The sequence below is a fragment of the Gambusia affinis genome, linkage group LG02 (genome assembly GCF_019740435.1).
Source record: "Gambusia affinis linkage group LG02, SWU_Gaff_1.0, whole genome shotgun sequence".
NCBI lineage: Eukaryota > Metazoa > Chordata > Actinopteri > Cyprinodontiformes > Poeciliidae > Gambusia > Gambusia affinis.
In genome coordinates, this window is record NC_057869.1 from 23,842,844 (window position 1) to 23,869,754 (window position 26,911).

Genomic DNA, 26,911 nt, shown 5'->3' on the forward strand with positions numbered 1-26,911 from the left:
TCTAACTTTTCCTTCTGCTTTACATTATTGAATAGAGAGACATGGACGGATAGATGGACAGACCAGCAGGCAGACTGTCTGGCTCCAAAGGATGGGAGGGACATACATTCAGGCCTTCTGCTGCTGCTTTACCCTCTTTCTTCTGCAGAAACACATTATTCAGTGAAGATCGGTAATATGATAATACAAACCAACAAGGACACATACAAAAACTAGACTTTGTAGAAAAATATGCGCTTACACAGAAACTCCGCCGCCACAGTTGATGAATTCAGAAAGACGTGCATCAGTTATGACTTTTATAAACAAAGATAATTAATTTTTCCAGCTTCTGTCTTTAAGCAAAATAAAATTACAAAGGATTTCTTGTCATTGGAGTGTCAGTTCCCCCCCTGTCAATTCTGTAGTTTTTGCTTCCCTCTTGTGGCACTGGGGCAGATTTGATTTATTCAGGTCTGGTGAGGGAGTTTGAGAAGTGTTGAGAAATTATGAGCTACATGAAGAAGCTTCCCAGATAAAAAGCTTAAGACGATATCCCGTTAACCAAAAGTGTCCAACTTAAATGGATCTGTTGTCATTACAACAGCTTAAAGGCTTACAGAGACAAAAGAAACTTCTCTACAAAATCATTTTGCATGCTTTACGCTGCCAATTTATATATTGTAGTGCATACAATGTGGACGCAAATATCAAAAAATCATAAACCTCTCTTTCTAAACTTATTTTAAGTGAAAATGTATTTTAAAAAAATTTCACTGCAGTAGCAAAATCTAACTTTGAAAATATATATTTGTTAAAAGAAATGTCTTTAGTGTGGGAAAAGAAAATGTAGCGATAAAAAAATAATCCATTATAGTGCAAGTCTGTTTTTCTTCAAAAGGCCCAACAATCTGATGCTTTCTAATTACAAATAAAAGAGAATAAAAATTGGTTGTCATGGTGTCATAATCCGAATGAGGGGGGTAGTTTGCTTTGTATTCTGTCTTGTTTATGCCCCGCCCTTCTCTGTGCAGAAGCTCTCCTGCATGGGTGGGGTCATCTCCTGGGACCAGTCACACCTGAAGCTTGTTCTGTAATCCCCAGGTGAGTATTTAAGCTCACCGCTCCTCTCCTTCAGATGCCTGATAGTCTATCACAGCCATGGTAATCAAAGTGTCTTGTTTCTGTCCCCAAGTTGACCTTTGCTGTTTCCAACTCTAAAAGTTAGCTCATCTGAATCTGTCACACTTGATTGCTGCAAGAGAGATAGAGATGTCTTTGTCAAAATATTTGCTTTCTTAAAAAAAATTACAATTAAGACAGAGAAAAGTGTGCAAGACTAGGTCAGACGGTTCAAAACTAGTGGTCTTGAGAAACACAAGTGGTTTGAGATTTGGAGAATGCGGTGAGGTATAGAACAGAATTTAGTTTTCTGTGAAACAGGATACCACTTTCCCTCTGTGGTAGCCCAGGGACATTATATGTCAAAGGGTGAATGTGAATCAGCTTTGGAACAATGAGAAATTGCATCTACCACAAGAAGGGCAATGGTCTGTGACCAACGCACGGTCTTCAATGCCGTTTTAGTGGATCGGTTGTCTCAGAAATGCAAATGACTCACTGTTGTTAGTGTTGCAGATGATGAATTGTGCAATTACCATTAAAATACCCAGATTTTCTACTTCTTCTTAACGGTATTATTTCGAAAACCTTGAGGTCTGGCAGATGGGATCATAAGGAACGACTGGTAACACAGAACATCATGGGGATTTGTTGTGGTTTATTTCCCTCATTACAGAGAAAAAGAACTTAAATATTTTAATGCCATAATGAGTGCAGCTCCTACTCTGGTCTGCTTTACATTTTTTATGTCTTTTCCAAAAACCCAGAGGTCTTTGTGATCATTGTAAGAGATCTTAATGACAAAGACTCAGAGAGACTGGAAGTAGATAGATTTTTGGTAAATTTTTAGTAGATTTTTGGTCAGGCCCCCACAATTTTTATGAGCAATGTTTTGTTTTTTTTGGGTTTTTTTCTGATGAGCAACATAAAAGTAATTGTAAGACAGTACTTTTAAACATTGTTTATCTGCAGTTGATGTAGGACTAATATATCACCTGACACCACTGGTTCAAGTCCTTTATGTTTTAAGCTCACATTACACAACATGTCAGCACGATTTCTGAGAAACATTTAAAACGTTTCGATGGAATTTCAGCGATACTTTATAATATTGAGAAACTGATCAACAGTTTGGATGAATACTGTAAATGTACAGTCATTTCTTACTGGAAGATCTTCAGAAACCCATCAAGTGATGTTGTTTAGTTTAGTTAGTAGAACAGATAACAGAACATTGTTAAAGCTTCTGTTGTCAAATGTAACCTTGAGAGATTTTACATCTTTAAATCCCGTTAAACTACTTCATTAAACACAAACAAAAAACGTCCATGAAGGTTGCATCGAAAAAATCAGACAGCTGAATTATTTTTCAGTTGATCTACTGCATATCATCTTTTCAGCTAATTTGTGTTTAGTAATGCACCTATTTGGAGATAACATATTTTCTTCCTCCCAAACTCTATGTTTTGTTTTATATATACAGGTTCAACAAAACATGTGAGAACAAACTGAGTTACCACGAATGAAAGTAACAAAATGTAGAAATATATATATATATATATATATAGTCAAACTGATTTTAAAAGCAACTTTGCAAAAAGTTGTAATACTGCAATATTTACTCTAGAGGGAGCAGTTGATGTGTGTTTTGTTGAAATGGCGCGTCTTACCAGGGCCAACGAGAAAAAGGACTGAACTGTGAGTCACCAGTGATTTTGTTAGACAAAAGTAAATTTTGCATTTGGCAATCAAAGTCCAATATTTTGCGAACTCTTCATGTTTGACGATGATGGTGTCAGTGAGCCAGACCTTAAGAAACTGGTCAATCTTCCCAAGAACCTCCCAAAAGAGTAAAAAAAAAAAAATAGTATGAAGTGAGAGAGAGAGATGGAGAGAAGCCTCTAGTCCCTTATACTGTTTGATATACTGACACATTGATTTTACTGATGACACATCTCATAACTCTAAGCAGTTTTTTTCTTTATTTTAATAAATCATCTCACGTTTTTTGTTGTTTCCTTAAATCAACATCTCTCTGGGCTTTGTTACCAGTTGTGGGTGTGTGAGACAGGAAGAAGACTGGAGAGGCACAGAGCCCTAGCTGATCCAGGTCCAGGTGCAGTGTGAACTCTCTACAGTCACTGATTATTTGAGGAGTCATATCCTTTCCTCTTCTTAGTCCACAGTGTTTTAACAAAGTCCAGTATAAACGTAGCCAACTACCGGGAAGCTTTAGAGCATTTCATGCTTCCCTCTGCTAGTTGTTCTTGGTGATTCCATCTACTCAGGCACTGCCTGGAGAAAAGGAGGGAGCAAAGTGTTCATCCAATGCCAAAGAGCGCTGGTGGATGTTTCCCATTCAACTGGGTTCTTGTCCACATTGTAGGAGGCTCCAAAAATTGACATCGGAAAGTCTTGTTGCATTGCTGTGGTTGATTTTGGGAAGCTTAGCCACGGCAATGGATCCCCTCCTGTCTTAAACTCTTGAGCCTGAGGAAATATTGCATAATACCACACAAATGTGTTAGGCTGGCAGCAAGCAAGCAAACAAATGTAGTTGGTTTTGACCTTCAACCGCATTAACCTGGGGACAATCAAATGTTCTCTCAGTACTGGTTGACCTGAGGTGTGCAGCAGTGTGGCAAATCACCTACAGTTAGAAACAAAGATATCAGCCAACTATTTTCTTGGAAAGCAGTCTTTGGTCCCCTAAGACTCCAATGTCTCTACCTTCTACTCAGTTCTATCCATCCATCCATTGTCTATTCGCGCTTATCCTTGTAGGTTACGAGAAAGTGGTGCCAGCAGTCTCCAGTAATCATTGGGCAAGAGGCGAGTAACGCCCTGGACAGGTTGGCAGTCTATCACAGACACACACAGGACGAACAACCATGCACACACACACTTACAATTTAGAGAGACCACTTGACCTAATAATCATGTTTTTGGACTGTGTGACAAACCTGGAGTACCATGCAAACTCCATGCAGAAAACCCAGGGCCATGTTTCGAGTCCAGAACCTTCTTGCTGCTCCCTTGTTCAGCCCCTCTAATAGGAATCATTTGTTCAAATCTAAAATCAGTGCTATCAGTGTATAGGAAGAATTGTTTTATTTTCTAAAAAAACCACTTTGTAAAACTACCACATAACATGTTTTTTATTTCCTTTTTTTCTCCAATAATTATAAGTGCATGTCAGAAACCGTAACGATATTCTTGATCGTTACGGTTACGTTAGGAGTCCTCAGATGATGCTGAGTGTCATGCCTTCAACAGGGAACTCTGCTCTCACAGGGCTTGACCAGCCGTCACCTGCAGTGACTAGTGACTCGGAGGTGGATCGTTCCTCAGAGTGGGCTGTCAGACAAACTTGGGTTTTTCTAATCAGTCATAGCAGGAACAAGAGGTTATCACTGGGATTATCTTTTCATGTGGTGAGTCAACGCCCTGGAGGTGGAATAAACCAGAAGATTTTTATTTTATTTTTTTTTTCAGTTGAAGAGACCAAGTTCACGTTGACCATATAAGGGGAAAGGAAATACCTGCCTGAGCCATGAGTCATGTGTTTAGTACGATTTCAGCTCATGCTGTCTTAGGGAGAAGTGGCATCAGCAGAGTCACACACTGCTGATGAGCAATAAACACATGGTTCTGTTGTTTTGGACCATTTCATCAGTTACTTCTTCTTCATCAAAAGGAAAATCTCTGGGAACTATGACAGCTATAAGGCGATGTGAGCTGCCTTTTTTATTAAGTTGTTTTCTGCTTTTGCTTTGTGCTCTCCGTTTACGGTCACTTCATCCCGGTTTTAATTTTGGGGTGGGGCTGGGTGGGAGGTCGAATCTGTTACAGGGCCAGAAAATAAATATTTACATTTGGAAATATCCAGCCTAAACACATACAGACCATGACTGAATTCAAAAGCTGTTATGTAAACAAAAATAGAAATTTGAATAATAAAAATTATTTTACTACATCCTCATGATCATAGTTTCTAACAAGTAACTCTAACAATATTGTTATTGCTGCTTCTGCTTACAGCTCTACAGTTAAATACAGATTGAACAAAAGATTAAATATTGTAATTTTCATTTTTTTGTCACACCATAAACACCTGGAATTTTGATTGATTTGTATCGACTGGGATTTATGTCATAGATCCACATAAAATAGCACATCTTTGTACGATGAAAGGGAAAAAAGAAAGCCAAAGTTTGATTGAAATCCTTTTGAAAAGTTAAGTTCGTACCTGTTCTATATTTAGGCCTTTGGTAACATTATGGTTGCAGCTTTTACTGTCTTAAAGTTTTAATTATTTAAAAATATCTCTCCAAAAAGACTTGAACCATCATGACTAGTCATTTATTACGTTTCCATCTTAAGTGTGACATTTATCTTTAAAATGTTTCTGGATAAGCATTTTCAAGGTGACAGTTAAGGCTGTAACCTCTCCACGGTAACCTTGGAGGTTACCGTAGTAACTAATCCACGGTAACTAATGCACCTCGCAGGAGTACAATTAAAAGTGAAAAACCTCATTTGCAAATTGTGCACAGCCTTAAACTAATGCTCTGCTAAGTCACTGTTTGATTGAATTTTAGAAATCTGTCCCATGACCTGACTTGACATTTTTTTTGCTCACTAGCATTTCTCCAAATCTGCAAGATTGAACAGATATTTCCTCATAATTTCATTCATTCTGATACAAACAAAACAAGATAAAAAAAACACCAGTCCCTTCTGAAGAAAGAGGGAAAGTATGATGCTGTCATTCCATATTGCACTCCACAGTGTTGTTTTGGTGTTATTTTCATACATAGCTTCGTTGTCCAGGTTATAAACAGGAGTTCTTTCACCTGTAAAACACAACCAGTACTTGTTTGAAATCACTGCAGCTCCTTTGGCGTTGACATTGGCAAATATGGAAGGGGTTTTTGTTGCTGTTGTAAAGCAAAAAAAAAGAAGAAAATTTAACAAGTGTCTTGTTTTGGATGTTGGTGTGATGACTAAGATAGTTACTTCACTGCAGGATGTCCTCAAAATCTGAGCTGTGCAAGCCTTTCAGTAACATCTCCTACAAGAGCATGCACAGGTTTTCTGTGCTTTATCTATCTCCTGCTGGGTTTCCCCCTTGACTCTCTTGAAGTAAAACAGAAGCGCTGCAGAGGATTAAAAAACAGAGACGAGGATTTTTGAACATGTGCAGGACGGTGTGTAATTTTTTAGCAGAGTTCCCATTCATGTGCCTTGTTCTTGTGCAGGTTGCCTCTGTTGATCTAGCTGGGTGACAGGCAATTAAACTCTGAAGAAAAATTGCTGTCTTCCTGTTATTCATAGCGCAAAGAGTTGTGCAACGGCTTGAAGTTTCAAAAGGGTTGTCGCTGACAACTTGAACCAAGAGCAGTTTCCTCTGCTCAAGTGGATTATTGCTAACTCTTTAGCAGGAATGATAAGGAATTTTGGGGAAAATGTGTTTGGAAAAGGGATGCAAACAAATTTAAAAGATCGATAAAGGAAGAAAAACTGTACAGACTCAAAGTGAAAGAGGAGGGGCTGCGTGTGCAGGCGTGTGTGTGATAGTGTGTGTGTGAAGAATGGATATGATGTTGAGCCTGTAGTACACTATGTACTCCAACATTGCTGGAGGAGCTTTCACGAGCTGTTGAGAGATTGATGGCTGTCTGAGCAAGAAAACACTGCACCCTGTTATTTAAGCAGCTCTGTGGAAACACTTTTACATGTTGACAGAAGCAGGAGTTAAAATACACATAAACAAAAGTATGCACATAATTACATCCACAGCTATCTGACAAGTTAGGAACTGGCACAGCTTGAATTTTAGACTCTAGCTTGAGTAAAAAGTGAAGTTTGTACTCAAGCTGCCATCAAACCTGTCAATCAAAAAATTTTTTATTTTTTTTTCAGTAAAATGTTTATGAGTGTCACAAATGTGTGACACTTCTAAACCTCTCCTTGGGCTGCCACCTTATCGTGGTGGAGGGGTTTGAGTGCCCCAATGATCCTGGGAGCTCTGCTGTCTGGGGCTTCATGCCTCTGGTAGGGTCACCCAGGGCAGACAGGTCCGAGGTGAGGGACCAGACAAAGTGCAGCCTGAAGACCCCAATGATGATTAAAAACATTGGACCTGGCGTTCCCTCGCCCTGACGCGGGTCACCTGGGCCCCACTCTGGAACCAGGCCTGGAGGAGGGGCATGACAGTGAGCGTCTGGTGGCCAGGCTTTTTCCCATGGAGCCCGGCTGGGCATAGCCCGAAGAGGAAACATGGGTCCCAGAGTTCTTTAAGGCTCTGGATGTTGTAGGGTTGTGTTGGTTGACGCGACTCTGCAATATCTCATGGACATCGGGGGCAGTTCCCCTGGATTGGCAGACCGGGGTGGTGGTCCCCCTGTTTAAAAAGGGGGACCGGAGGGTGTGCTCCAATTACAGGGGGGTCACACTGTTAAGCCTCCCTGGCAAGATCTATTCGGGGGTTCTGGAGAGGAGGGTCCGTCGGATTGTCGAACCTCGGATTCAGGAAAAGCAGTGTGGTTTTCGTCCTGGTCGTGGAACACTGGACCAGCTCTACACCCTCAGCAGGTGAGGGTGTAGGGTGAAATGGCTGCTTGTATCTGCAGCCAGACACCCGTGGACACTATAGGGTGTGTGGGCTCTCCCTTAAAGATAGGGTGAGAAGTTTTGTCATCCAGGAGTAGGAGCTGCTCCTTCACGTCGAGAGGAGCCAGTTGAGGTGGCTCGGGCATCTGGTCAGTATTCCTCCTGGACGCCTCCCTGGTGAGGTGTTCCGGGCACGTCCCACCGGGAGGAGGCCCCGGGGAAGACCTAGGACACGCTGGAGGGACTATGTCTCTCGGCTGACCTGGGAACGCCTTGGGATTCCTCCGGAGGAGCTGGTGGAAGTGGCTGGGGAGAGGGAAGACTGGGCCTCCCTTCTGAAGCTGCTACCCCCGCGACCCGACCCCGGATAAACGGAAGAAGATGGATGGATGGATGGATGGACAAATATGTCAAACTTTGTAAAACCAGTTCTGTTAAATCGATTATCTCATGCTGGATAATCGATTTATTCGGTTTAATCTGTTGGACCTTGCAATAAATTATAAATTCACATTATGTTCAGCAGCTTTTACACAAATGCAGGTGTCGGTCAATTTTATAATTTGCATTTAGACCTGTGTAACATTTGGACCATGTTAGAATTTAAATTTGTGTCAATTTAAAATGTTTACTTATGTTTGCAAATATTAAATCAGTGCCAAATACTGTGCCTGTTATTTAAAGATTTTATTGTCTGAATAGTTTTTGACGGTTCTAGTAAACTTTATATTGAAAAACTTTGACAAATTTGTAAAAAAAAAAAAAAAAAATCAAGAAGGAAATCAAACCCCAGCCATCTACTTTCTTATCAGGGTCATCCAAAAACCCAGAGATTCTGTTCTTTGGAATGCTTCTTTTCCACTGGGACACCAGCTGACATGACACTCACACACACACACACACACACACACGCACACACACACACACACACACACACCCACACACACACACACACACACACACACACACACACACAGGGCTGAGTCCTCTGAGGTTCAGGCTGGCACAATGTCATTATCATCCACCGGATCGTGCGTGGTCACTGTCCATTCAGCACTGCTGATGTGCCTTTTGTGCTCTGTAATTCTTCTCACTGCTGCCCCCTCCCACCTCTAGAATCCCCCTTAAACTCTGTCCTACCACCCAAACACCGACCCCCCACCCACCCCGCCAATCCACTACGGCACATATGTAATCCCTTCCCCCCTCCCTGCACCCCTACATCCGCCCTGCCTCGCTCTGCACCTCTCCAAAACAAACCAGCTGTCCTGGCCGGTCGCGTCCCCCTGGGGCGTAAACAGGTGTCGAGAGGGCCGCGGGGCCTTTGCATATATGACACATGGCAGCACGCTCCACAGTCCTTCTCCTCCAACCTGCTGACACACCGCTGACCCCAGAGACACTGAGTTTTACAGCTGGAGACTAGATTGTTTGTATGGATGAGGGTTTGACGATAAATTCAAACTATTCGCGGCACAGAAGCTGTGCAATGCTGTCCATGTTGCATACAGAATGTTCAAAATGTCAAAAGATTTCCAACATAAACCTCGGGATTCATTGTGAAAATACACACTGCTGGGTTACCAAAATAGATGAAAGAAGAGGCATCTGTCCTGGTGGCCCTTGAATATTTTTAGCACAAACTACACTCTGTGTGCTGTGGGGAAGGGGTGACTGCTGGACACAAGCACATACCAAAGCCACAGACCTGCACTGCTATTCTGGGTTAACCTGAAGGTTTACCAGATATGTGACGATCACTTGCACCCTTTGTGAGTCTGCTGTGTTTCATTAGTCTCAAAGAGGTGCACATGGAGAGCGAGCTGCACTTTCACAACTTCTTTTACAACTCTTTCAAAAGCTTGCTAATAAAATTCCTCCTACGTTTGCAGCAAAGACTAGCTTTTTGAAGGCTGGCGAAATAAAGCACCGTCCCACTACTATCACTTTCTCTCTGCATGGTGAGCCCATTGCTGTTGCGCTCTATTGTACATCTGGCACTTGACTTCTTGACACGGCGTCTGCATGAGTGCATGCAGAAGGAGTAGGAGGAGGAGGAGAGGAGGAGAGGGATGTACTTATGCACATGAGAGCATGTGTGTGTGTGTGTGTTTCTGTAATTTAGAGGCTGAAGCAAACTATAAACTAAATTGGCACCTTGTCGAGGCAGAAGACTCTCTGTTTGTACACCCAACAAGCCGAGGCAAGTTAGCGTGTCATCTTCTGCCTTGTGTGCAATGACTTCTATCAACTTCCATCTGTGCTGTTTTTCACTCACACGGAGACAATCAGGGAAAGAAAAATTCTTGGAAATCCTGTGCTCAGGTGTGTGTTTGTACAACAAACACAGTGATTGGGTGCATTATAATGCAACACCAATGGTGTGAATGTCTAAATTCTGGTTTTAGACTTCTGGCCCTCATTTTGCCTATTGTCTCGAAAAAGAAAGCCGGCATCCGAGAGAACTTTGTGTCCACGCTTTTTGGAGCAATAAAATAAACACCTTACTCAGTGTTATATAAGTGATTCAAGCGGTCTAGCTGTGAGTGATTGTGACCTCATATTTAGTCAGACACATGGACGTTCATCAGCATGAGAAGAAAAGGCTAGGATTGTGCAACATCAGCACACCCCATTTGGCCAGCTGCTGCTCAGACTGGGCTGCCACAGGTCTGCAGTGTGCAGTCTGAAGTCTGAATGGAGAGTCTCAGCAGCAGCTCCCGCATTTGCATTTGATGCAGACTTCAGTCGAGCGACCACAACACCCGCGGAGGCTTCTGAACTTCACAAAACTTTGCCGTCAGCAGATTTAAATTCCCAGAGACGAGGTGGTGTTAATAGTACAGGTTGCATTTTTGATACTTGAGTTGTAGACGTAGTTTAGATGCGGTTTCAGTTCGTATTTGTTCCAAAAGCGCACTGTCAAGCGAATCCAGACGGACTACTTTTTCTGGCGGAGTAGCAGTAAGTCCAAGGCGCAACAGACTACCGGTGCACAGTCGACTGTTTAGCTCGACCCAGGGCGAAGGAGCGCGCTGCAGCCGGGGAGTTTTAACTTAGAGATGCTGTACAGCTTCGCTTCATAAAGTAAAACTGCTTTTCTTTTCTTCCCCCCCCCCCTCTTTTTGCTAAGCAACGCATTAAACCTTCGCCGTTTGGACCGTTGTCGGGCCAGGTGGTTTTGGTCCAAACCAGCGGACTTCTCGACACTGGACGGACTTGACTGAACTCTGAAAGATGTCAATTTTGCCTTTCACTCCCCCCATCGTCAAAAGACTTCTGGGCTGGAAGAAAGGAGAGCAGAACGGCCAGGAGGAGAAATGGTGCGAGAAAGCGGTTAAAAGTCTTGTGAAGAAGCTGAAGAAGACGGGGCAGCTGGACGAGTTGGAGAAAGCCATCACCACGCAGAATATCAACACGAAATGCATCACTATACCGAGGTAAGGGGGGGAGTTGAGGAGATGGGGTTGTGGGGATGTTGACCGTAAAGTTAGCAAGTCGGCTTTCAACATTTAATAACAGGTTCATTACAGAAACTGAAGGCTTTTCTCTCCAGTCTAAGCGAACTATTCCACTTTGAACGTCACTTCTTGTGAGAGAAGTTGACGTCTCCAGCTCCTTTCTCGAGTCGATATTTCAAACTCTTGCTTCCTCTGCGTTTAATAAACATCAACATGGAGGCTGCAGAGGAGCTAACAGTGCTCCGTGTTTGCAGATCAGCGCCTAAATGTCCTGCTTTGTGGGCTCTTTGTGTATCAGTGTAATGCAATCATATGCACAGTGTATCTTCATTAAACTGAAACTGATCCTAGTTTTACCTTATGACATAAATCGTGTTGCCCAAACACGTTTTAGTGTGTGCATTACCGGCCAATAGGACACATGCAATGCAAAAGCACTGATGTAGTCCAAGTTATATAACTTGGCCTTAATCTGGGACGCTTTCTAGCGTTGCTAGTGCGTAGGCGAGTCTGTGGAGATGATTTTATCTTCTGTCCTTTCAGCGTCTCCCTGCAGCTACTTGTCTGTCAATACATCATTTATAATAAATAATAGGTGAAGTCAAATTAATGCTGCTGGTGGTTCAGTAACAGGTTATAAATCCCCTACTCCAAAGGCTGCCACAGCCATATATTATCCCTCAGAGTTATGCAAGGCATGACACATTATCTCCCTGAAGCATGCCAAAATGTACAAATAATATCTAGTTTTCATAATCAGACTGTTTTAGTTTAGTTACATGGGCCACATGGATTGGGGTAAGAGCTGTATTTTTTATTTTTATTTTTTGCGATTACAATGTAAGTTATAATAACAAACAATCAGCACAGTTTGGCTGCAGACAGTGTACCGCCTCACAAACACTCCAATTAAAACTTCCCCATTAATGTACTTCACCAATTATGTTAAGTACTGCGACTGAGCAAACAGTACACAATAATCATTGTGTTCAGTGGTGTTTTTTTTTTTTTGTTTTTTTTTCCTGGAGCAGAGCGTGCCCAAATAAATCAACTATTCCTACTATAATATAAGTGTTTCGGGCTTGCAGATATCATCAGTTAATTTATTGTTGCTGCTGCAGGATGACAAATTGTTAGGTTGCATTCAGTATATTACCAACAATGCAATGTTGCTCACCTGTAGCTGCAATTGGATGAGCAATAACAAGTGAATAATTCTAATAATAATAATAATAACAAAAAGTTCAAGGTCACACCAGATGAATTAAAAGGAAATTACAAATTGAGGCCAAAGCATAAGTCTTATTCATTTCAATTTCCATTTTGTTCACAGTGTTGAGGAAAGCAGAGCTTCTTTCAAGCTCAAGATGTCCTAGTGTCAGAAAACATTACTTTACATTATATAAGTATATGTTTTGCTAAAACAGACACCCATAAAGTTTGGAATAACTGTTTCATTTCGTATGACACCAAACACAGTAAAGTGATCTATAGATGAAGGCCGAGAAGGGCACTAGTGCTGCTCAGAAAGTTACAGAAAGGCATGACCAGGCCTTTCTCCATAATAACGCTGTGTTTACAGGCTGAGCAAATTTAGAGACTTTCACCACCCTCACATGCTGAATGAAGCCCATAAAGACGCCTCCAAAAGCATCCTACAGTACAGGTTTGACCACATTGCTTATGTATACGATGGGAGTATTAAATAGTTAGAAAAGCCTATACAACACACACATTTTATATTTTTGCTTAATGAGACACCCATAAACACAAAATTACCATATATCTTGTGTATTAATGTAATCTCAAACTTTGTTTCAAGCAGTGTTGAAATACTAAGCTGAACCGCAGATAATTAAAATGAGAAAGTCAGGCTTTGACTCTAAGCTACATCTTCTCACGGATTTGTGTTTCTTTTAAGATCTCCTTGTAATTTTTTTAATTATTGCAAAAAATAAAAAATAAGTCCAAACCTTAGCTCGGGTCTATAAAATCTGGTTTGCCTGGGTGGGCCGCTCCTTTAGGTTTAATAGCGTACTGTGACAGATGAAATCCGAAGCCCTAATAGGGCACTCCTACATTCTCGGCCACCACAAGTGTGCATATCACAGCTACCAGAAGCCTGTGCCAGCCTTCTGAGCTAAGCCTACCCAAAAAGTTAAACAACGTCCGCTATGGTCCAGGTTTCATGTTTCCCACTGCTAATGCGGAGAGGAAGAGGCAGAGTGCATTAAGATGACCTCGGACCAGAGCCAACAGGGTCCTGGAGAACTGCTGTTTCTATTAATTCCCCAAGCCGTGGCATGCTGACAGCAGCTGCCTGCGTGTTCAGGCCTGTCCACGGGGAGCCCAGCTCCTATATCTCTGACACATGAACTTTGTGTTGAGGCCGATGCGCTTTGTGATGGTTTCTCAGGGATGCTGAGTGCGGAAGTAAGCCGGCGCTGCGCTGCGTATCGATTGGGTCAATAGCTGTATCAGGTGGTGGAATAGCAGAGCACGTATCACATATCATCACAGGGAAGTGAAACATTTAAAGGAACAAGATGCGGAATACGACGGAAGATGTTTCACTGGTTTAGTCGTTTTCTGTCACATTCACCACCAACCGGTGATTAGTTTTAACTTTTTGACTTAGTGACTCGTCTGTCTTCAACCGTCAACTAGAGTATCAATGTGGGTGGTTATTATAGGTCTATGTAAAAAAACTTAGGCCTATCTCAATAAGCAATAAAATCTCCATTTGCATAATTTATTGCGTTTCACTTTTCTCTTGTTTTCTACCAAAGACTGCATAACCAAAGTTTTCAATCGGGTGCTTTGGTCATAGCTAGCTCTTTTTCTGAAGGACAGTTTTGTTTACAGAGAGTTCATAATTCATTTTATCTGTTGATTCTGTTGTTTTATTTATTTTTGTACATTTAAAATGTTGTCCGGTTCCAGTGTCAAATGTTCATTAGAATTTAAAGTTTATCGATCTTTGAGAATGTGTTCTTGCATTATTATGCCATTACCATTTTATTACTTTAAAATTGTCTCAAAACATCATCACTTACCACAATAATGTCTGGGATAATTTACCATCCAGCTAATTTGTTACAGTTACAGGCCTATTAATAGGTTCACATAAGAGATAAGGCATTCATGGTATCTCAGTGGTTTACTCTTACTTTCACAGTGCTTCAGACTTTGACTAAATCTTACACAAGGGAGTTTCTATTCTTGCTTTTTACATTATTCAAGTCTTGACAGTGGGCATTTCTACTTTTTTAAGACATCATAGGAAAAAAAGTGAAAGCCAAAAACTCCTAACAAGTTCAAGTCTTACTCATTGTGGTGCTTCCTACTCTCCCTCCCGCTTTACTCTGTTTCTCCTCTTGATTTGAAAACCTGTCTGAGTAACAAAAATAGTTTGAAAAATGTGTCAGTCCATGGTAATCTGCTGCTTTATCATGATTTAGGATTAAATGTGACTAATGTCTTCCTCCTGCTGTTCATTAGCTAAAGCACTGATTCACAAACACAAGTTACATGTGCTGCTGAGTATTTGTAAATCGGATGCAGATGGAAAATTGACCCAAACTTTGCTGGACTAGTCAGCAGCTGGTTGATGTTGAGACTGTACCTGCTTTTTTAATCTAAACATGTTTGGTTCTTTTAGCTCTGGTTTGGATTTTTGTCTAAGTTTAAACTTGAAAGATGAGGATGATTAAGGAAGTCCTTTTTCTCTCCAAACCAAACCACAGTGTTTTCCTAACTTTGGCTGGGGAGTTGTTGTAGTTTTGACTTCTAACCTTTTCATAACCCTCATGGTGTTACTTTTGGGCTTAAACCTGTCTAAACATCACCGCTGTGAAATTACTGTTTTAGAGCAGTCAAACATTTTAATTCATCATTCAGCGAAACCAGCACCACAATATGCACTGATTGGGTTTTATTGCCTAATGCAGATTTTTAAGGTTTTCTTTGAGGTCCTTTTTAGAAAATGTTAAAACTCATTTAAGTTTGATTTGCTTCAATTCAACAATTAAGTGGCAAACATTTACTATAAGTAACAAAAAAAGTGCTGCAAAATTGTGCTTGGAAATGAAAGATTTCAAAAAGGCAGAGCTTTGAGTTTGGTTGAATTTTATGCCACAAGGGAAACAAATCCAACATGTCTAAGTTCAACTATTAAAAATGGACTTAAAATTTCTCTAATTTATTATTTTTGGCTACCAATGTATTTCTACTTATAGAAAAAAACAAAACAAACAACGACTGAATGTTTTTGGGTGAATTCAGACATTTTCTTCAAGTGTGTTGGATTTAGAAATTGCCAGATAGTAGCACTGATGACTTGAACACCTCCCTCATTAAGTAATTCAGTTTTACTTTTATAAGGCATGCAATATTTTCATTTATTGAGTATATGTCATATAACCAACAGAGGAAATAAAATGTAACAAGCCAAACTATGCTTTTAATCTGATCATCTTTACAATAGATCATAGTTTTGCCATATTACCCCCCCTGATAACAATAAGTTATAGAATAATTTCTCATCCATATTAACTCTTCCACCTGATTACTGTCATTGGTTGACTCATTGGTTCATCACTCTTCATGACAATACATCATCCTATAAGGTTATGAAGTTAAAGTAGACATCTAGAAAGTTTGACGTTTGCAGAAACTCTGATTACAAAGCACAGATCAGTCTCATAGGTGAAGTGGTTCTTTCTAAATTGTTCCACCCTGGTACTAAATTGTTAGTGGGGTGGACAGTTTGGGGATCTGGCAGCAGCTTATTACAGCAAGACTGGTGTTTTAAGCATCATAAAGAAAGTTGTCCTTTTTCAAGGAGCCTGTGGGAGCAGATTCCTTACTTTTACCTCGCTGAACTTAGTTTGGGTTTATCGCCTCAGGCTTCACTGAGCATTTGTTGTGTTTGTATATATTTATCCTGGCAACAAGTGTGTGCAGTCTGATTCACATGGCTGCATGTCAGGACAGGAGGGAGATGAAGGAGGTGAAGACTAGGAAGACTAAAGGAGTAAAACTGATGAGTACATCTATGAGAGAGATGAAAGTTGACCAGAGAAGTGAGACTTTTTCCATAAACAGAGTGTCTGCACACCAGTAACAAGTCTTAAATACATATAGCTGAAATTGAAACATTAAAATGGTCTAAAATTTATAAAATAAAAAAAAAGTAAGTTAGCCTTGAATTAGTTAATCATAGATAACACATTTTGTCATGGAAAGACTATTTTTGTATATAGGGAAAGGTGTGAGTGAGCCTATTGCTAGCTCTGCTGAAAAACATTGGCTTATCAGCTAGCTTTTTTGTGTCTAATATCATAATTATGGTTGGCTGGACGATGTTTGTATTTGCCAGTGGCTCACATAAAATCTTGGCACTTCTATATAAAACATTCAACTTGTTTTTGTTCATTTTACTGTGATAAAGGTCTTCAAAAGTCTTAAATTTCAGTTGGTGAAACCTGCAGAAACCCCGATGTCTCTGTTTACTGGTCAAATGTGTCTCTGCCGCCATGTTTTGTTGGTCCATTTGTTGATTTCTTAATTTATGAATGACACAGTCTCTTTAAAACCAAGTTGGGGTTACTAATTAGCCTTGATCCACCCAGAGGAAATTGTACAAATCTTGCAGATAAGTAGATTTTTCTGTGTCAAGGAATAATGTTGCAGAAAGCACCGTCTGCTGTGTTTGTGGTTATCATCTTTGATGCTGATTCAGACGGGGAACAAGCAAAAGCATGTAAGCAATTTACGTGGAATGCAGAGTCCTGACGAGCAGCTGGGGATTCCCATGGTTCCGAATGGCCCTGGAGGGTCCTGCGCATCCTTAGAACCGGGAAAACGTGGATTTAACTGTCCGAGATGAGACAGTGGGGATCGTCCGATGGAAATAGCGCAAAGAATATGTGAGGAAAGGGTTGAGTGAGGGACATGAAAGAGAACCGTTGAGCATAAAGCCTTGTGGGTTGGGATGAAGCAGACAGAAGCAGTCTGCTTGGCAGCAGGCCGTGCCTCGGATTTCCAGCTTATCAGACGGAGTCTGTGGCTGGAGCGGTTTGCGTGCAAAGAGAAATTAAGCGACTGATAGCCAAGGTAAAACTGGTTTGTTTTCCAGCTAGATGGCAGGTTGACATAAAAAGAAGTTGTGTTTGCGTGTGTCTGGGTGACTACCATTACATACACACACACAAACACACACACAGTGGCTATTGAAACGAGGAGACAACACATAAACCTTCAGCGCTTCATAGTCTGGATGCCTGAATGGTTGATGCTTATTAACTGTGCAACACTTGTCCTTTGAAAGGCTGCTGCCTTTGTTCACAAGGTAACTTTGTGATTTTCATTTGCGCATCATGACGTTTGGAGAATATGATAGTTAACAAGTTGGAAGCAACGTTTAAGGAATGTTGTCTATTCAAGCTTCTGCAGAGAAAACATTTCATCCAATCTCTATTTTTAACTCTTAAAACACATTATTGTCATGCAATATTTCATAACGTAGTAATCAGTCCGCAGCTTGACCTTTTTGGTTGCTTCAAGCCTCAGTTGCTGGATAACAAGTCATTTTGGCATTGTGGTATTGACCCACAGTTCCTCTCTGTTTCCTCTGTTTCTGCTTTCAGCATCCTCACTTCTCGTCCCCTTTCATTTAACGTCGACACAATGGAAAGGAGAAGTTCGCTACCTTACAAGCTGAAGAAAATAAGATGCCTTTGAACTTGAAAAAGAAGTAATAGATGGAATCCACTGAGTCAACCATAAGCATAGTCCTCTTAAATTGCTTCGTAGGATATTTCGGTGTTCACATACCATTACAGGTGTCAAATCTGACTTTAAAACAAACATTATTGTTGTTGTTGTCGCTTTGTAATGAATCATATTGTTGTGATTTATCAATTTATGCATCAAAATGTTGAAGCATAAGTTTGGTAAAAGTGGTCAGTTCCTCTGCCTTACCCAAGCTCTCTCAGTCAACTCTTGCCAAAAGGTTTCAGGTCTAGTCTCATACCTGAGTCATCCAAGTCGGCGATGTTTGACGTAGACGTAGTGTGCGACAGGTCATGGAGAGTTTACGTGTGTTTGCCTCGTCTGCGCGCGGCTCGCTGCTCTGGTGATGACGGTGATCTGTTGGCCTTTTCAGTCTGATTTAGGATTTCTTCCAGTTTATGATTTGCTTGACAGCCGGCAGATATGGCTCTGAGTCAGAAGAGATGCATAAACTGTCTGTTGTGTTTGCTTCTAAAGTTTATTTCAAGTAATTAAATCGCACTTAAGCATCCTTGTATGGCTGCTACAACTCCAATCTATTTTCTTGTGGCTGTTATTCGGTGGACTGATGTTTAAATGTGGGTAGATTTATTTTCTTGTGTCATTTCAATACAGACAAAATTATCTGAAAAAAACAAAAAAACGTTTATTGGAATTTGTTGGGTAAACATGTGTGAAATCTGATTTACTAACAACATTTAGAATATTTTTTTTTCTGATTGTACATGCTTCTGTGTGCATGCTTGTGTCTGTGTGTGTGCATGCATGGGGTTAGTCAGCTCAAAGGAATGCTCTCTGTGCCTGCTGGGGCTTTGAGGAGGGCGTGGGCTGCTGTTTGGTTTGCGGCTTGAAACCATGGGTGGAGGGGTTAGAGACAACTCTGCCTCGACTTGGCGCTGGCCGTCTCACTATCTGCGGGGGAGTGCACATGCATGAGGCAGAAGCACACACACACACACACAAACGCACACACACATGTGCAGTCACAAACACACACAGACGCGTTCAGCAGACAACAAATGCGCCTTTGTGCTCCTCTGGCTGCTACTGCAGCTGCAGGACTTGCAGGACTACAGCTGGATACGTGTTAAAAAAACAAAGTTTAAAAGAAGAAAGAAAGCTTAGAATGGGACGGGGTTGGACGATAAATAGATTTTATTAATTAATCAAATATTTGGTTTTTTTGAAGATTTATTTTTTGAAAAATCTGGACACACGTAGCCGCATGACATCTTACTTGACAAGCGCTTTTTATATCAAATTCTGTTAATGTTACTTTGAATTCAGGGCAACATAATGACACAATATTTGAACAACTGTAAGATTTTTCAAGGAATAAAAATCTCACCATTTTTATTCATTCTCCAGCTTCATTAGGAAAATAAAGTTGTAATTTTATGAGAACTTAATACTTCATCCTTTAACATGCTTTTTTTTAATTAAATTCTTTTCTCAGAATTTTAAGACTCTTTTTTTCTTGTAAAATTGCATCTGTTATTTCCTAATATTAGGACTGCATTCTCATAATTAAACAAAAAATGTTCTGTCCCTAATTCTCTTGTCGTAAAACTGACAGAAGGGATGATTGAAATAAAAACCACTTTTTCAAAATATTTTTGGACATTTTCTTTTTTAGAAGAGAGAGCAAGCGGGGAAAAAAAATCTGTTGAAATCATGTGCTATGAAAAAAATTGCAAATAAATTTTTTTTTAAGTCATATTGCACCAACCTTAGAAACTGATCAATTTAGGAATAGATTGTCGGAAAAGGCTCGTAAATGTAGCTTAGGGTCGACATTAGGAGCCATTTTTCACTGAAGATGAGATAGCGGGTCAACACTAGCCTAAAACCTCTGCAGACATATCAATGCAGAGCTGCTGGCATTAATATTTGATGGAAAGATGTTTAAAAAGGCATGTTTTGTTAAACTGAAATGTATTTTTAAGGTGAGGGCAGCACTTATCTGTGAGTAAGAGACCTGGAAGCGTAAGTAAAGCTGAGAGCTTCCTATGCACTTAACCATCAAGGACATCCATTAGCTTGAAAGAATCGAGACGTGTATGAGTTTTAGTTAAGAGGAGGTCACTTGTGATTAGTTTGGTATTTCGGTGTAGAATTACTTTTTAGTGCAGCAGAAAGAATAGTCAGAATGAAGCAATTTGTTCTTTTAGTAGGTCAATACTAGACGTGTTTGACTTATTTTTTCTGGACTTCTGGGAACCTGGGGCTGCTCTGGTTTCCTCCCACAGCCCTGCAGCCTGCAGGCTGGGTGGAGTAGGGTTTATTCTCAGAGGTCCATGAAGGTGAACAGGCCGGTGTGTGTGTCATTCATATAATCAACATCGGCTGAGTGCTAGTTCCTTACTTGTAATTAGATCAGTGTTACTTTTACCCCACATTGGACAGATTAGGAATTTAATCTTATTTTGCCATCTAAAGGCAACTTTTCTACTTTTGTGCATGCTTGACATATAAGATCTGAACATCTTAGTAGTATCAGTAAAAAACTAAATATCAGCTGTTTGAATAAATGAATATGGAATATTTGAGAGATTGATTGACTGATGATGAGTTTCATTTACACTGGGAGTCGGATCTTGGATTGATATTACACCCAAATGACTTGTCTTGCTGTTGCAGTCCAGTCTGTCTCCTAACAGTCTTGGCATGCTTTAACCAGGCAAAAGCAGCAGAAGACCAAACTACCTGCCACCCCTTATCTGCAAATATTAAACTGAGGCTTCAGTTTGCACAGGCTAAAAAAAAACTGGACAATTACAGATTGGAAAACCATTGCCTGATCAAATGAAAGCTGATTTTCTGAAGCACCATTCAGGATTCGGTGTAAATAAATAACATGAAAGCTTTGCTCCATCAGTGGTTCATACTGGTGGTGGAGCTGTATTGGTATATGGAATATGTTCTGAGCACACTTCGTAACAAGCATTTGAATTCCCAAGTCACATTTATACCTTCTGGCTTTCTGGTTGATTTGACCAACTTGAATCTTTAAAATCAGATAAATGGATCACATTATTCTACTGGTCCAACAAGAACTGTTAGGATTTTATGTTATTAACTTATTGATTGTCAAAATTGTTCTTCTTTTACTGTATAATTAACTGCTTCATTCATTCAGATATAGGCACTCCTGATTCAGATTGATTAAGTCCTTCTGGCATTCTCTTCACATCTCAGTTAGTTCAGAAAATACTCTGTCTACGATGTCAACTGTGCAGCAAAGTAAGAAAATGCTTGCTTTTATCAGCAAACATTAAAACAAGTTAAAAAATATGCATAATTCTCAATTTTAAATCACTATGTCAAGGGATATTTGTGACAAGTCGTGGGAAAGAAATATCAGCTGAGCAGTTGATATTAAAGTCTTTTTTTTTAGGGTGTATTCCCACCAACCCTCTTTAGTCCTCTTTAGTCTAATGCCAGCTTGTTTGTCTATAAACTCAGACTTGTATGGGTTGGTGTGAATGCCCAGTCAAATTAAAGCGGACCAATTAAAGGTAACTCTGGTCCTCCTAAAACATAGGTCTTGGTTCGGTTGAAGTGAGCTGTGGCGCTTTTTGAATGCATATGTGGACGCAAGTGGACTGGAAACCGCTCCAAAAGCAGGAAGTGGACTCTAGCGCAGGGCATTCTGGGTAAATACAACCAAAACAAATGCCAAAGTCTAGTGCTAGAGAAATGGCTTGCGGTCTTTACCAAAGACAAAAGAGAAATCTTCCAACTGATAAAATCTGATGCCACTCCGTTTTTGTTTAGATTTCATGAAAAAGCTCATTTCCTTTAGTAGCTCTTGGTGCAGTGCCACCACAGGCGAGGGGGTAAACAGGTTTTTCATAGCGTTTGTTCTTTTGACACAGTCTGAAAGCGAACCGCACCAGCTGAAATGTAACAAAGGTTGCCATTTTGGTCCCCAACAGAACCGAGTCTACCGAACCATAAGGCGTGAAAACACCGATAGGTATTTCTGAACTCTAACTTCGGGCTATACTTCGCACTGGGAGTTGCTGACTGAATGTGGATAATGCATCACTTCAAATGAATGAACAAACATTAATTATTGGGAACCAGTGGACATGGCTCCACCATTTCCAGTTGTAGGGATCAAACTTAATGTCTCTGCCATCTGTATGGAAAGATGTATGATTTGTATCCTCAATATAGCTAAGTAATTTATCATTTTGTTCAGATATTCTGCTCAGCTCATTGACCATTAGCAGTAAAACGAATGGTTCCCTGCCCTCCTCTGCCTCCCTTGTCTTTGTGTCCAGACTATTATTTGTAGTCTAGCCTTGCTGATCGTCTGTCTGCTGGTTTTGTGTTTCACATTCGGGCCTCCTTCACTAGTCCCAGCACACTATGATATCACCTATGTGCCACAGTCAAACTTTTCTCTCAGTCTACAGTTGTCCCCCTGCTCTCCCACCCAAATCCCCCTTTGTTAGAAAAAGAGAAGTCTGATGGGTTTTCCAGAGAGAGTGGGTGGTGTGTTTGGAATCTGTTTCTCTGCTTTCGTCTCACTGTCGCTGGAATGCTTTCCCCAGCCAAGGTTCCTGCACTTCCTTTTAGCAATGATGCTGATTGCTGCTGGTTAGTGGTGACAAAAAGGCCTTTTCTCTCCAAACTTTCTAATTGAAAATGTGATTTGAAAAGGAAAGGCCCTACATGTTGTTTCCAAAGCGCTTAGATGACACTGGCGTGCTAGACAAAACATCTTTCCGATCGTGTGTCTGTGCACGATGAAGGGAGAGGCTGCTGTAATACGAGTGTGTCTTATTTACCCAAGACAGAAAGAGGGTCTGACTCATTGCTCTGGGATATACAGTGGCAGTCAGAAGTTTACATACAGTCATTATCTGCAGGAATGCTATAGTAATTTGGGACTTTTACTAATTCTACTAAACTGTGGGTTTTTTTGTGGATGAGATGATTGAGCTGAGATGAGTTTTTAAAAAAATAAATATATGTATAAATCTGTCTGTGCCAGGAAGCCAAAACTTTTATGCTAACTTAACTATTGTTACCAAACAGAGTTGTTGACTTTTACTGTCAAAATTATGACACTCCACTGCTCTGTCAGAAACTACCAATCAGAACCAGGAGGAGGATCTTACCACTGTCAATCACCCTCATGTACGCTTTTTAACAAATATGTAAAAAAAAAAAAAAATTATACATAATGCTGCCTTAAATTCCAACTTGTGTCCATTTCTATTTCTTTTTTAATTTTTTTTTGTTATGTGTTGTATGGTTCCACCCAATCATAGGAAGTGCATCATTAACAAATATGAAAGTCATGATGACTTATTTACTGTGACAGATCATGCTTTATCGTTAAAGATGGCTAAGTAAACATATTTCATAATGTTCATTAGTAGATCTTGCACATGATAAATCTAAAAATCTTTATGATATTTGTAGAGATCCAGGTGACATTACATGCACTGTGTTAGTGAAAAGATCTTATCTCTGGCCTTATTTGTTATTGTTGTGATCCTGCTTTGTGATGAAGTTGCCATTACTCATGTGCACTCTTTGGAGAAACCTGTTTACACATCCACCACTTCTAATGGTTACAAGGTAGACGTGTTGCTAAAGTACAATTAAAAGAATAACTTCAATTATCCTAGAAGAGTGAAGGAGAAGACTAACAATTTCAGAGAGCCTGACAGTGGAGACACTGCTAATTCCTATATTTAACAGTTTTTGAAGGATGTTAATGAATATATACTTCGGTTGAAGTTCTCTGAAGTATCGAGCTACGCAGGGCTAAACTTTCAGTCAAATAGGAGTCGGTTTATCTTCACTAACATCAGATTCAGGGTTTTCCCCCAAGGTTTTCCTTGTGCCCCTAACAGGCTTTTTAAAATGTTAGCATTTTTTAAAGATGTTATAGTTGGTATTATAGTTCGTGTTCAGGTGTTAATCTTTCAAAAAGTCATTATTATCAAGTGATATTTTCAAATTTCATGTCAACTTCAAACATTTTTTAACTCAAAAACACAACGGGCCGCTGGATGAATGATTGCTCTGCCACCCAACCGTCGGGCGGTTGGAGGTTCAAACGGAGAGACTTTTCACAGAACACGATTGTTGCAAAATAACTGCTGAAGTGTTTTGAACGTCAGAGATGAGTTTAGTTTATCGGACCCAGACAGTCATTTCATGATTTATTGTTCCACGTCTCTGAATTGCAGCTCTGTGGGTCATAACTTGACTGACTAATCAAAGACACATAAAATTCACAAAAGACACTCCAGCTTCCTACCCCCACCCTCGCCCCTCATCAGTCAGGGGACAGACGGCGCACTCTGGAGTTGGGGGTCAGTCACAGACACTCTGAGCTGCCCTGAGCTGTTCAGACTTATTGTCCCTCACCCCCACCCCCACCCCGAACTCCCCTCCACCTCCTGTTGTTGCCCATCACCCTTTTTGCTCTTGGGGGCAGAATGTGACTAGTAGTGATGTTCATGTGATTGTAACAGTTTTAAAAATCAATTTTACCCTTTGAACTACATAAATTTTGTTCAGATTGAGCCCTGAAAGTCGGCAGAAAAGTTGCGGATCAGAGTTTGTCACCGGGTCCTCTGTGATCTTTCAGGGATCTGAGAATAAAAATTTGTGCACGCAGCTTGGCAGAGTTGGAAAAAGAAAACCTGCGTTAAAAGGTCCAAGCCCACGGGGAGGTGTGTTTTTCAGGCGACTGCCAACCCGAACACATGAACGCCGTGTTTCTATGTTATGCCTCTGAGCACAACTGAGCAGCCCCCCCCCGACTCCCCCTCTCTCCGCCGTCCCTCATTTCCAGCTTAGTGAAGCTCAATCTGCTCTGTCTGGGTTTCCTCAGTGTGTCAGCCAAAAACATGAAAAATGTATCCCTCTAATCTTTATACGTCTGCGTGTTTATTTTCTGTTTTATTTTTTAAGAACTCCTTGAAATTGATGAGTTTCATATTTGTTAATAATAAAAACAATCCTAGTTATTTCATGTCGCTCTCACCATTCACACAAACATTAAATGTTGATGGACAGTGAGGTCAGGTTGACCCTCAGCTTCAGGTCATGAAGCACACAAGCAATGGCATAGTTTTCCCTCTGGCAACAAATCTATATCAATTTGCTGCTTTCTGCATTTTGGGCATCAATTTTGCTCTCTCTCTGTCTCTTTTGACAGCAGCATCAGAGCTCCAGCTCTTGTTCTCTCAAAAAAAGGGAATCAGGATGCGCTAAAGGAGAACTGACGCTTGTATGGGCTTCCGGGCTTCGTTTCTCGTTTCAGTACAAGGATCTGTGCAGGGTACAAATTTAGAAGTTTTGAAAACTATGAAACTATTAATCAAAATTCTCCAAAGGGCATTTTTAGTTTCTTTATTTTTCTTTTCTTAAACAGAACCTGAATGCCTATCTCTGGGTCTAGAGAAGTATGTATTGCTTATATCTATTCGCAAGAACTATGCTTAATATTTCCTATCATTTGTAGCTTTGTAGTTTTGTTATTTGGTCCAGTTTCTGAAGAGTCTTAAGACTCTGCAATTCCTAAACACAGTCGGTACATTACCACTGGTCAAAAGCATCAACATGTGCAAAACTGCCATTAAAGTCTAGAAGTTGTTTAATAAAGCAAGTTAATGGATCCAGTGTTAACATCTTTAAGTTGGAGTTTGTTGCATCCAGCGATTCCTTTGTCATAAATGAATTTCTACTCCAGTCTCAGATTCTATCTCATTGTTTCTAACTGACTTGCTTCTTGCTGACTGTGTCAAATCACAGACATGGTAACAGGAGGAGTTGTTTTCCTTTTGAACCATTTCATGGCACGAGTGGCCGTCGTTGACAGCAATCAGCCTGAGGATGGTCAGCGAGAGGAAGGGGATAGACATGCAGAAAATGTCCCCAGGTTGGGAATTGAACCCCAGATGGTTGCCTTTGCACATGGGACGTCCATGGAATAGAAAACTGATTTTGGTCAGTGACCTCAATCATTTAAAAATACAGTGATCAGGAAAAGCTGAATCATGGGATTGGATCAATACATTCCTACAATGTCTGCTGCCTAACTATGCTTTCAATATCTGTATCCATCTGGATTCCACACAAATGATTATAAAGTGAGTCGTCTCTTGATCTGATAACCTTGTTTTGTTTGTGTTTGGGGGCTTTATACCTTTGCCCTGGATATCTTGAATCTGAAAAACATGCAAACACACACAACAGAGCCCAGCAGGGAATTTGGGCTCACAACCCGCCACCCCCCCTTTGCTTTCCCGTTTTGACATAGCTGGCAAACAGGGAGCCTTAAATCATCCTAAACTGTTTTGCAGGATCTGAATCTGTCTCATTCTCTAAACAACAGGAGTGATTAATACTGTGCTGGAGGTGTTTCTCAACCACGTCCCATTCAGCCTGTAATTATATTGTGTCTGTGGCTTCTGGTTGAATCAAACTGACCAACACATAAGAGGGTAAAGTGACTGTGCAGAGCAAGCAGCTGGACTCTTCAAGGTCATGGTTTCCTGTGTCTGCTGGGCATACCTGAGTTCACTCTGTTCATGCTTTCAAGGGGTTATAAAGACATCTCTGCTGATCAGCGCCAGCAGCTCAAAGGCTAACTTTGAAAGACTGTCTGCACACAACTAATAAAAGTAAACAAACATTGTTGTTTTTGTGTCCTGTGAACCTAACTACTGCTAGACCCAGAAAGCTCTCCTTGATCAGCACAGATCCAACACATATAGTAATGACATCAGATCAACATTGTGTGACTAATCTTTCTATCATAACAGAGGGAGAGCAGCTTCAAATATGACCTAACACCTCTTCTTTCCCCGTTAGTACTTTCAGAAGGTTTGAGTTTTTGATTAAAATTTTTCGTCACTGCCCTTCATACATGTTTTCTCTCGTGTCACGGTGACATTTGAGAA

At 40.6% G+C, this 26,911-nt stretch overlaps 1 protein-coding gene across 2 annotated transcripts in view; it reads left to right on the plus strand.

Annotated features, from left to right (window-relative positions):
* Positions 1-1,066: 1,066 nt before the first annotated feature.
* LOC122841641 (mothers against decapentaplegic homolog 3) overlaps positions 1,067-26,911 on the plus strand; it is a 36,873-nt gene continuing 11,028 nt past the window's right edge. The window contains exons 1-2 of one of the 2 annotated variants that reach the window (XM_044135125.1): positions 1,067-1,083; positions 10,850-11,156. In XM_044135125.1, coding sequence (XP_043991060.1) covers positions 10,954-11,156 — 203 coding nt within the window. In that variant the 5' untranslated portion in view covers positions 1,067-1,083; positions 10,850-10,953. Of the gene's footprint in view, positions 1,084-10,570; positions 11,157-26,911 lie in introns of those variants that run through there. The other variant, XM_044135118.1, reaches the window with a different exon arrangement.